Source organism: Chanodichthys erythropterus, chromosome 2, assembly GCF_024489055.1.
Source record: "Chanodichthys erythropterus isolate Z2021 chromosome 2, ASM2448905v1, whole genome shotgun sequence".
Lineage (NCBI taxonomy): Eukaryota > Metazoa > Chordata > Actinopteri > Cypriniformes > Xenocyprididae > Chanodichthys > Chanodichthys erythropterus.
The window spans coordinates 5,084,649-5,097,419 of record NC_090222.1 but is presented as its reverse complement, the minus strand read 5'-3'; the positions used below and the strand labels follow the sequence as shown (position 1 = coordinate 5,097,419).

The window sequence follows — 12,771 nt, the reverse complement described above, 5'->3', positions numbered from 1 at the left end:
ATGTGTGTGTGTGTGTGTGTGTGTGTGTGTGTGAGAATGAGCAATGCCCTGTGAAACTTTATAGACATCACTGTAGATATATTACTGAGGGTTCAGAAACAAAATAAACCAAAGAGTTGATCCATAAATATCTTCAGCTCAATATCCATAGAGACCCGTATGTTTTTCTTCTGTAATCACTGCAACTTCCTCTACACTAGTATGCCATCGAAATGTTTTTTTTTTTTTTTTTTGCAAAAACGTTTCTTATGCTCAACAAGGCTGCATTTATTTGATCAACAATTCAGAGTTCAAAGTTTTCTATGTGAATATATTTTAAAATGTTATTTATTCCTGTGATTAAAAGCTGAATTCAGCATCATTACTCCAGTCTTCAGTGTCACATGATCCTTCAGAAATCATTCTAATACTCTGATTTGCTGCTCAAGAATTATTTCTGATTATTATCAATGTTGAAAACAGTTGTGCTGCTTTATAATATATATATATATATTATTTCAGGGTTCTTTGATAAAGTTCAAAAGAACAGCATTTATTTGAAATAGAAAACGTTTTCAACCTTATAAATGTCCTTAATGGCATGTGTAATGTCACAATTTATTGTTTCCTTGCTGAATAAAAGTATAAAATTCTTTTTTTTTAAAAAATAATAATAATTCTCACAGACCCCAAACTTTTGAACAGTAGCATAAATATTGAATGAAACAGACTTTCTACCTACATTTTGTAAGATGTCTTCACACATGATTGGTGAATGCATCTGAGAGGGTTGGCCTAAATTTCCCCTATTTTGCATATTGCAGTGGGAAAAGGCACAGAGTTGACTTCTAAGCATGTGGACTGTGCCGTCATGGTTAAACTTAGCACTATGACGTGACTTAATATGCAAGAAGACATTCACAGTGAGGGTCGAGTATTCACAGACGGACTATAATGAATGTCTGCTGAGAGAAAACTGAAAGTTTCACTGTGACGTGATGGTTTCACACAGCCTGATTCTGGCTGTTCTCTGAGACGCTCTAACATGAGCTGAAAGGACAAGAATAAACCAAACGAGTGATAAATCTTTTTCACGTAAGCTTGTAGGATGAGGCAAATATCGTGAAAATCCTCACATACTCCAAAGGGAGGTGAATGCCAGGATTTGTGACGATATCAATCCAACCTGGTAACCCAGAGCATGTATGAGTTCAGAAAGGACAGTGACAATGTGAAACAAACTATTACAGCACCTGTCAAAAGTTTGAAAAACATTACAATTTTTTTTTTTTTTTGAAAGAAGTCTCTTCTGCTCACTCATTTCATCAAACAATACAGTCAAAACCGTAATATTTTGAAATATTATAAAATAACTCTTTTCTATGCAAATATATTTTAAAATGAGATTTACTCCTTGATCAAAGCTGAATTTTCAGCATCATTACTCCAGTCTTCAGTGTCACAAGATCCTTCAGAAATCATTCTAATATGCTGATCTGCTGCTCAGGTAACATTTCTTATTATCATCATCAATGTTGAAAACAGTTGTGCTGCTTCACATTTTAACTAGCTCTCCTTCTGAGGAACTGGGAGCAAAGTGAAACCATAATACACTGTAAAGAAAAAAAAATACACTGTTGTTTTAACTTTAAAAAAATAAGTGTTCATGCTGCCTTAAAATTTTAAGTTTAGTCAACTTAAATATATCTAAATTGTCACTTCACTTTTCAAGTTGACTAAACTTAAAATTTTAAGGCAGCACAAAAAGCTGAGCGCCAAGCTCTTTCCCCTTTTTTATCCCTTTCAGCTCCTCCTAAATAGTCTGTGCCCTTTCCAGGAACCAGTTCCTGGGGAGGAGAGTAAATAAAAGTAGGTGATGGCTAGCATCAGGATGAGCCTGGCACTTGTGGATATTATTTAGGAAAATGGTGGCGGTCTAAACTGAGGTTGGGCCCACTCCTTACCCTGAAAAGTAAGGTGATTTGCTTAACTATAGTCTGTGAAGCCTGCTGTTCAGAGTCGCGGCATCAAACTTCCACCCAGACGACTATGTCATCATTAATGTATTTTAAATAGGCTATATAAATTATACAGGCTATATAAATTATATATAAATTATAAAATTAATTAATTTTAAATTATAATTTAAAATTCTACCTATAAAATAATAGGCTATTCTGTTTCTAGAGCAATAATATTTTTAAAACCGCAAATTCAATAGATAAACTCAATATAATATGCCACTAGAAACAACTCTAAAATGTCAGAAACAGTCCTGCCATTTTAAATCAAGGGTTTGAACTAACGTTACAGGAGATCGATTGCTGTAATTAGAGTAGGCTATCATTAGTTTTGTCCTGCTAATTATTATTTTATGATCCATAAAAATAATAAGTAACTGCCAGATAAATATCACCTGTTTTTCCTGTCATGGCTAACGTTAGGCGTGTTATCTTAACTAATAACATTTATTAATAGTGATCCGTCAGATCCTGTAGGTCGGTTAGTACAGTTTACTGCTGAACAGCTCATTTTGTCGGTGTTAACACAGAAATTGAAAATTAACAGTTATATATCTTCAATGTCACCTCGAAGCTACGACAGTCCACAGAGAAGCTGTCAATCAACTGTCAATCATAACGATACGCCCCGTTTCTATAGCATCATATTGGTAGCTAAAATCAAACTTAATCACAAAAACGAACAATTGAATATATATCAGCGTGATAACAACTACATTAAATGACCAGAACCATCTTTCAGAAAATTTTATTTGAAGCATAATTTATTTTTATGTTTTGACTCATTCCCGTTCGTTTGAATGGGGAGGGCGAGGTTTATGACCTGTTCTGCATCCAGCCACCAGGGGGCGATCAAAGAGCCCGCAGCTTCACTTTTCAGGACGTATGAGGCACACCCGCTGCGTTTGATGCGCTGTTGTCAAAGGATGTTGGGAACGGCCTATGCTATTGTCAGAGCGCCCGCTCACATCCAAAGTACAGCAGAGTTACCGACCTCTATTCGAAGATTTTATCGCGCGACACAAGAAATCCGACTGGGTCGGAGGTTCCCGCGGGAATGCAGACCTGTAATTTAAACAATACAATTCTGATGAGGTGTTTTCAGTATATATATATGTACAATATTCACCTTTCTTATATGCTGAAGCGAATGACATTGAATGGCATCCGCGAGGGCACGTCCCCACAGCATCAGCAGCCTCTCAGGGAACCGGGGTTACATACATAACTCTAGACGTTTTGCAGGACTACACAAAAGCATTTAAATAATTTTTTTCTTCCTTTTTTTTACCATCACCATGACCCTTTAGGGGCTCCATAGTTGTCATAATTAGTTGATCTCTGGGGACAGCTTTGTCCACAAAGTATAGTTAAGTTAAGCCACACAAACACACATATTGAGAAGGACCGTCTGTCTGAACTTCCGGTCACTCTGAAAACAATGCCTCAGCTGGACGCCCCTCCCTGCCCAGCCAAAACAATGTCAACATTTCTCTTGCTTATCTTTTACAGCATTACCAACAAAACATTCAGCACCGTACCTGACAGCAAATGAAGTCTACTTATGAATTAATCCTTCACTTGACCTCCCAAACTACTTTCACTATTCTCCTAGAAAAAGAATCTCAAACACTTCAGACTGAAGAGTTTCAGACTCAGAAAAGAACAGAGCAAAGATTGATCAGACCGGAGTGGCTGTACCTTTTAGAGTCGCAATCTCAAGCTGAATGGATCTGGAAGTCATGACTGGATGGTGAATTTCTTCAGGTGTTTCTCTCAGGTCTGTCCTCGAGCACCTGCTGCCAGATAACACAGTTCTCTCTGTCTCTGTCTTTTCTTCAGTCTTTTGGCTTGAGGTCATGCGGTCGGCCTTTGGTCTTATTCCTCCTCTTCCTCACATACATACACGCCCACACTCTCTCCCTGCACTGGAATCTGTCCATGTGCCGCCCATTCCTTTGACCAAACTCAGCCCTGAACTGTGAGCATCCTGCCTGAGCCAGCTTTCATATTCATGAAGGCCCGGCCAATCCCTGCACTGCTGCATGCATATATTAGCGATCAAAGCAATGAGCAACAAGCTCTATGGACATGGTTTCCACAAAAAAAAAAACAAAAAAAAAAAAAAAAGTTTTCCATGTTGATAATTCTTGAGCAGCAAATCAGCATATTAGAATGATTTCTGAAGGATTAATGGTGCTGAAAATTCAGCTTTGATCACAGAAATAAATTAACATTTTAAAATATATCACAATAGAAAACCATTAATTTAAATTGTAATAAAAAAATTAAAAAAATCTAATAAATGCAGCCTTGGTGAGCGGAAGAGACTTCTTTCAAAAATATTTAAAATCTTACCGACGCCAAACTTTATGGTAGTGTAGATGATTTTAAAAGACTCTTGCAATTTAATAAATCTATTATAAAGTTTGACTAATTTATTGAAATAAAACATCAAAAAACATTTCTATAATAATTAATACTAATGATTTGTGTCATTAAGTTCTATTACCTGATTCTCAAATATACTCACTATAGTCTTTTTTTAGGCCTAGAGATCAAACGCAGATCAGTGAAAGCATTTTTCAACTGTTCAACTCCTGTAGAGAGAATCAGAGCTCATCCCTTGGACATAACAAAAATAAACATCCCACAAAGACAAGCACATTCTCAGGATGGTTTACTTCAAACTCAATAAAACAGTTACTGGCCAATAACAAAAGGTATTTACTGTGAATCAAAAAGCTGCACATGAGTTTGAGAGTTATTTCATTTGAACTACCCATATTTCAGTTTAAATGTATTGAAACCACAACACTGTCACATCACAAAGCCGTTTTCAAACATTTGTTTTCCCACTCTTTGAATAATATATATCATGTATTGATGAGGTGTAATTCATGATGATGTCCATTTCTCTACACAGAAAGGAGACAAAAAAAGTTAGTGAGAGTGTGTGTTAACTTTCTCTCTCCTGTCCAGGATTAATGATCTGGGAATGTGCCAAAACTTACAGACAATGAGTCTGGCCAGGACTGAGCTTCCTGTGTTCAGAGTAAATCACATTTAGACCCAGCAAATTAACATACACACACGTTTGTTTCATATGTTTTCCATGCTTTATGGGTACATTCCATAGTCATAATGATTTTTTATGCTGTAAAAACTATATATTATATCCCCTAACCCCAACCCTATACCCATCACAGAAAATTGTCTGCATTTTCATGATCTAGAAGTTGTTCTCCTCAAGGGGATGAAAAATATTACCATCTTTGTGGGGACATTTTGTCCCCTATAACACACACACACACACACACACACACACACACACACACACACAGTTAGAGCAGATAGGATAGGAAAAACATCAGCATCCTGTAAACATGTAAAATCCTTCAATAGTGTGTAAAATCATCCTGGCATCCACCTCATGAAGTTATTTGATGAAAATCCAGAGTGAGCAGAGCTGGAATATACACAAATAGAAAACTCATATAAGAGAGTTTTGATGTATACTAGCTGCTTTTTGAATAGTATGATGGTCTGGATGAAAGTCTTGACTCTGATTGTGTATAACTGGAAGAAGAACAAAGAAAATACACCATAAGTCTCTGGTATATGTATGGTACTTATATATATATATATATATATATATATATATATATATATATATATATATATATATATATATATATATATATATATATATATATATATATATATATATATATATATAAAAATATACAGCCATAATAAATATACATATTGTATATTTATTTATTTATTTATTTATTAAGGCTGTCAGTAGATTGATTTTTTTTAAAATTGCGATTGATCACAACTTATCGTGAAATTAAGCATACACCATCTTGTTTAACACGTCCATCATTGCCTATATCCAGCACGGTAAACCATCAGATTGAATTCAAATTGTATTTTTAAGCTTTTTTCAAGGTAAGTTTAAATAACCAAATATTGTAAGTTTAAATTAAATGTATGAATTATATGAAACAATATTTGGGTATTTGGTTTATGTACACCAAAGCACCCATACATTTTTTTTTTTTAAATTCACAGTAAAAAAGTTTCAGAATTCAAGGTGTATAGTATGTGCAACAGCAAAGAGCTTGTTTACATTTTAGACAAGTCAAGTTGTGATACTGAACAGGACCGTATGGAGATGCCAAAAAAAAAAAAGGTCCTAAAACAGCCGCCTTGACCTGCATATATACTAAAGTACACAGCAACATACACAAATCCAAACATTATCCTGAATGTGTGTGAAAACAGTGTGAATGTACTGATATGTGTCTGTGCATAAATACAATGTGCGATCAGTGAGTCGAGAGGGAGTGCTCATACACGATTTGTTTGCCCATCAATATAACAGACTCACGCGTGCTTAATGTACAACTCCTGTACGTCACCGCAATCATCTTTACTTTGATTACAATCCTCATCCATCAAAACTTTCATAGCAAGAAGCTGGTTTGCTTCATCCAGCCGAGAAACATAGTTTTATTTATATTATATTATATTATATTATATTATATTATATTATATTATATTATATTATATTATATTATATTATATTATATTATATTATATTAAATTAAGGGTGTGTTCATTACAATCCCAGCAGACAACTGGATTCTGGTGTGAGCAGTCTCAGAAGATATGCTCATTGATATTACGTTATTTAGGAAAACATCATCTTCAACTTTTAAATGCTTCTAGATCCCAATTGCCCACTACACCGATTGGCTGAGACGCCACATACATGAATACAGCAGCAGCAGCAGCACAGACTCTCAGTGATCGTTCTGAAGCTGTAAGCATGAGGCAATCTGATCTATCGTACAACATGAGCACAAGTAGTCAGAAGTAAACATGACCCTAAAGAGATGGCAGCTCAACTGCCAGGCCTTTACACAACCACTGCAAACAACAGAACCGCTCCCAGACCATTCAATGCTGCTCCACCTCTAACTCAGGACAATTATGCAGGATTTCACTTTCAAATACTGAAATGCTCTGAGCATTAATGTGATACCTGCTAAAAGTACATCAGTAGCAAACGCTGCAAACTTGAAGATCTCTGCAGAATCTTATTGGTAATATTACTAACTTCTTAATAATATTCTTTTTTCAAGAGAAAATTACTCTGCACTATCCACAGACTGAAAGCTTAGAAAAACTGCATTTTAAAGTCACAACTGAAATAAATAAAATAAAAAAAATAAAAAAGTAAATCACAATTAGATGTTTCCCCTAAATCATGCAGTTCTAACCAGCAGAACAAATGTGTAAATCAGTTAATCCATCTGTGCACACATTCTTCTACTGATCTGAATGCAATAATTGATGTATAAATGATTTTGAGAGTGATTAACTTAGAAATTCATTCTGCTTGCGTTTCAATAATGTGCATTGAATGAATGTAAGAATCCTCTATGTACAAGAGGAGCCACAGACACCAGTAGAAGTTGTTTGACTAGGTGTACTTGATCACAGAGCGGTACCATCAGTCTCTTGTGTCAGTGCCGTCCAAAAGCAGCACTACGGACGTCCTGAAAACATTCCATCCCTCTGAGGTCACCCAATTCCACAAGTGCATCTAAACACTGCTGATCTGGTTGTTTGTGCTATGGACTCCATTGAGAGACCATTTCTATCTATGGACCGTGAACAGAAGTAGTGCTATTCAAACACACCCATATCTGAGCAGACGAGGCACAGGATGAACAGTAGAGAAATAACCATACGCTTGTGTGTGCGTTCTTGTCTATCTATCTAACGGGACCATGGTGTCGTTACATATTCACCAACAATTTGGTCATTGTTTTGTTTTGCTTTTTTTGTATGTTGTGTATGTGTATGCCTACTGTGATCCCTGATGTCTGTGTGAACATTATATAATTATATTTACATATATACTCGCGTAGGCGTGTGTGTGCGTTTACCATATAATTTACATATAATTATAAGTTACATAATGACTTCACTGCCAGTTCACTGTTCACACACACAGCTCCATTGCAGGCGATGGAGGTCCCCTGTTGGATAGGTAGACATCGTTCAGAGTTGCAGGTCCCCTCTTGGCATGTTTTAAAAAAATAAAATAAACGCTTATTTTAAGTTATATAATGAAAAAAAGACCTTAAAAGGGTTAGTTCACCCAAAAACGAAAATTCTGTCATTTATTACTCACTCTCATGCCGTTCCACACCCGCAAGACCTTTGTTAATCTTCGGAACACAAATTAAGATATTTTTGTTGAAATCCGATGGCTCAGTGAGGCCTCCATAGCCAGCAATGACATTTCCTCTCTCAAGATCCATTAATGTACCAAAAACATATTTAAATCAGTTCATGTGAGTACAGTGGTTTAATATTAATATTATAAAGTGACAAGAATATTTTTGGTGCGCCAGAACAACAAAATAACGACTTGTATAGTGATGGCCGATTTCAAAACACTGCTTCAGGAAGCATCGGAGCACAAATGAATCAGCGTGTCGTATTATGATTCGGATCATGTCAAACTGCCAAACTGCTGAAATCACGTGACTTTGGCGCTCTGAACAGCAGATTCGACACGCTGATTCATTTGTGCTCCGATGCTTCCAGAAGCAGTGTTTTGAAATCGGCCATCACTATACAAGTCGTTATTTTGTTTTTTTTGCCGCACCAAAAATATTCTCGTCGCTTTATAATATTAATATTTAAACACTGTACTCACATGAACTGATTTAAATATGTTTTTAGTACATTAATGGATCTTGAGAGAGGAAATTTCATTGCTGGCTATGCAGGCCTCACTGAGCCATCGGATTTCAACTAAAATATCTTAATTTGTGTTTCGAAGATTAACAAAGGTCTTACAGGTGTGGAACGACATGAGGGTGAGTAATATATGACACAAAATTTTCTTTTAAAGGGTTAGTTCACCCAAAAATGAAAATTCTATGTCATTTTTGTTTCTTCAAAATAACCAGAAACACTGGTCCCCTCTTGGCCAGTGTAGAGTGATAGTCCCGTTAGTAATATAGGCGTAGGCGTGTGTGCGTGCACACTGGGCACTGGGACCTTTTGCCTCAGGATCTCCTCTAATCACTTGTCATTGTTTTGGCCCATTGTTACTGTTCCAAATTCACCCACAAACACCTGACAGGATATCCACGTGTTTTCTCTTTTAGTGCTCTATTTTTTGTTTATTTTTCCATTTAAAATTTACATCAGCATTTTTCTTTAAAGTCAGGATGAAATGGAAATTCATCCAATATATTTTCTAAAAGTGTGTTATCTTATTGTGAACAATTGATCCATCCACATGTTCATCTTTCTTTTGTGTGCAATGTTGCTTTTTGAGCATGAAACAGGTCTGCAAAGCATATAAAGTCACTCCAGTGGGAGTTATTCTCTATATCAGTGTCAGTGTTTCTGAAGGGTGCGTTTAGCATATAACGACCTAACTTGCTGCTTCAAAACTATAGTACAATGAAAAATCTCTTGACAAACTAAAATATGTAAATGACATCTGTATATATTTGAAATAAGATATAGATTGTACTTAAAGTCAGCTTGCTTATTTTGCTCAACATAATTTATCAAGTCTACATGTCATAAAACAAGAAACTATGCTTCTAACCACAGCTGGTGATCTGTCGTTCGAACCACACAAGTTTGTGATGCAGTTTGTGAATGTTCGTTTGAACTACGGTTTCAGGAAACACAGAATCGTTGAACTATGTTAGTAATGACGAAACAATGTTTTTTGACCATTAAAGCATGAGAACCAATTCTAGAAGAGCCCAAAAATGAAAAGGGATCCCCCTAAAAATGTTTTGACCTTGTAATTGTTTAATCAAACATCATAACTGGATATTCCAGTTAAATGTCAGATTTTTCCCTGGTAACATATGCAGGATTTCTCCATCATTTATTCCACTTAAACCCCACCCCTGCTAGCTCACGTTCATCTGCATACACTTTTGAGTGCCACACCCACATCAACAATCAATGCATATAACCACTGCACTACATTAATCTGTTACACTCTGAAGTACATTATTGAAAAAGATCTGTCACTACTTCCTTTCACTGTGATTTTAAGACATTTTTTTAAAGGGGTCATATTATCATCATCAAATCAAATTTTTAACATATTACTAAAAAAAAAACATTTTCACTGCAATCAAGCTGCAAAAGTGGCACATTCTCAATATTCTTGTGACACCAATTTGTGGAACATTTAAGCTCAGTAGGTTTCTCAGAGTTCAAACCACTTAAAACACCATTAATGACAGTGACAGCCCTCACACACACACATGTGTTGGGGAAACCCAGGCCATGAAAGACCATTTCTTCCTGTTGAGGAATGCTGGGAATGGAGGAAAGAGGAACACTCACAGGTTTCCTTTGTGTTTTGAGGTGCTGACGTGAGATGCGAAACAAACACAGAATCAGAGACGAGGTCAAGGGCAAGTTCCACATGAGCAGGGGCTTCATTAGTTCGGACAGTGACGCACACAGACATCTGCAATGAAAGTATAAAAAGGTTCCCCTCATGTTTTGCTGCTGTTATGGTGGAAACAGTCCACTAGAGGCTGTGCTCACACAGTCAAATGACAACGTGTTAGTCGTCTTTCAGTCTGAACGTGTCAAATCCAAATCACCTCACTGATAAAGATGAACACTGAAGAAACAACAAATGACGTCAGTTACATTATATATATATATGAAGAGTTTGGTTCCAAAACGCGATAAACGCCATTTTCAAAAAATTTGAGTTTCCGCCAAAATCAGTATTGTATCTGGTCGGTATTGAAAAGTCATTTATTAATTTTGCGCAAAATGCGATATCCGTTGTGTTATTCTGTCATGTTTTCTCCCTTTCTTTCCAAAACGCGACAAACGCCAGTCTCCCTTCTCTGCAGAACGCGATATATCCGCTCAACCAATCACAGCGCACCATTCCATGCACTGTAAACAGTAATGGCGGCGCTCTGAATACACCCCGCATCCTTTATCTACTTTGTACTTTGTGATCAACAAAAACAGAAAAATGAATAATTTCGATGAACATTGCTGAACCTGTGGTGCTTTCTGCGGTGGGGAAGAAACGCAAGCCATCGAAATCATTTACGTGAGGAGATTAAGAAGGCGAGGCACTCGAGTCGGGAGGAGGAAAAATGCCGGCTGTTGCTTGTTTCACGACAGCATCAAACTTCTATCACGCTCCCTAAACTGAACTGTTTATTTTAACCATGCGGTGACGCCAGATACGCCTTGATCGGTAATGACAAACAGAGACATAATTCATTTATAAGATTAACAAGATGACTCGTTGAATTCATTTTGGGAGCGACGAATGAATGTATTTTTAGTCAAATGCATGTACATACGATTAGTATTGACAAAGTTCAGAGGCTGTCATATATGTGAATTAACTTACTTTCAATATGAAAAATAACTTTTATATTGATGGATTAAGTGCATTTTGAAAAAAAAAAAATCAAAACAAAAAAACGTGTCATGCATTTATTGCATTTTGGGGAAAAAATAATAAATTTTTATAATAAACCTTTGAAAATCAAAATCTAGATTTGAATTTTTAATGTTTTTATAACCAAAAGATGCTATGTGAAAGTTTGAAACAGAAAAGAGTGGTTTTCATTTTGCCAATTTCTTGGTAAAGAAAACACCTTTTTACTCAAATTAATCAAAATGGATTTATAGCGTTTTGGAACCAAACTCTTCATATATATATATATATATATATCATCAAACTGTCTTTAGATGGCTAACTACGGATATCTAAATAAAGTTCTGAGTGAAAGTTCAAGTAATCCTGCCAACTACAGCTTATCTCAGCAGAAACAGCTGCTTATCTCACTTTTACAACAGTTCTTCTGGCATTGGTTCAGTCCACACACAATGAAACCATCTATCATAATAGAGTTCAAGATCTTCACCTCTGATTCATTACTCGACACACACAAGTACACCACAAAACCTTGTTCTTCTCTCAGATTGCACTACCATTCAAATGTGTTTGTAAGAAGTGAATGATTTTATTTAGCAAATTTTATTCAGCAATTTATTTGAATCACAGGAAAAAAATATATAATATTATATATTTAAATGGGAAACCGTCACTGGTTGTCCAAGAAGAAGATGAAGAGAGTAGCAGTAGTTAAAAAAACAACAGATGAATCCAAGCATCAGTGTGCATTGAACACAAACATCACCAGACAAGGAAATGAAGGGCTTATAAACACAAAATAATGAAACTGAATACAAATAGGTGTGATCTAATTAATAAATAACCAAGGAGACAAACAAGTGGCAGGACACTGAAAACTAACTAGATAAAAGGCAGACACAACAAGAAACTGAATACAATGAAAATTAAACCAAAACTAAGTATAACTTTGACAGAAGGCTGGATCCATCCCAGGAAAACGCATTTTCGTGCCATAAAAGTCCAACCGAGAAGGGAGGGCGGGGGCTTGGGAGGTGGACGAGAGGCCAATAAAGGATGAAGCTCCAGTGGAAGGAACCAGGGTGGCAATGATGGCGAGAGGATAGGAGTAGGAGCCAGGTGGTGACGGAAGGAGGAGCCATGGTGGAGACTTGGCTGATGACACCCGGGGGACAACTGACAGAGATGGAGCTTATAGAGGAGGAGCGCTAGGTGCAGATGGAGAACAGATGGGACCGGGCGACAAAGATGGTCTTGGGGACCAAGACGGAGCCACAGAAA

The 12,771-nt window shown here is 36.4% G+C and overlaps 1 protein-coding gene across 10 annotated transcripts in view; it reads right to left on the bottom strand.

The window, feature by feature from the left end:
* plecb (plectin b) overlaps positions 1 to 12,771 on the bottom strand; it is a 188,396-nt gene that overhangs the window by 122,633 nt on the left and 52,992 nt on the right. For 2 of the 10 annotated variants that reach the window (XM_067400229.1, XM_067400245.1), the window contains exon 1: positions 3,702 to 3,759. The exons of the other annotated variants lie outside the window; for them this stretch is intronic. In XM_067400229.1, coding sequence (XP_067256330.1) covers positions 3,702 to 3,744 — 43 coding nt within the window. In that variant the 5' untranslated portion in view covers positions 3,745 to 3,759. Of the gene's footprint in view, positions 1 to 3,701; positions 3,760 to 12,771 lie in introns of those variants that run through there. 10 annotated transcript variants of the gene reach the window in all.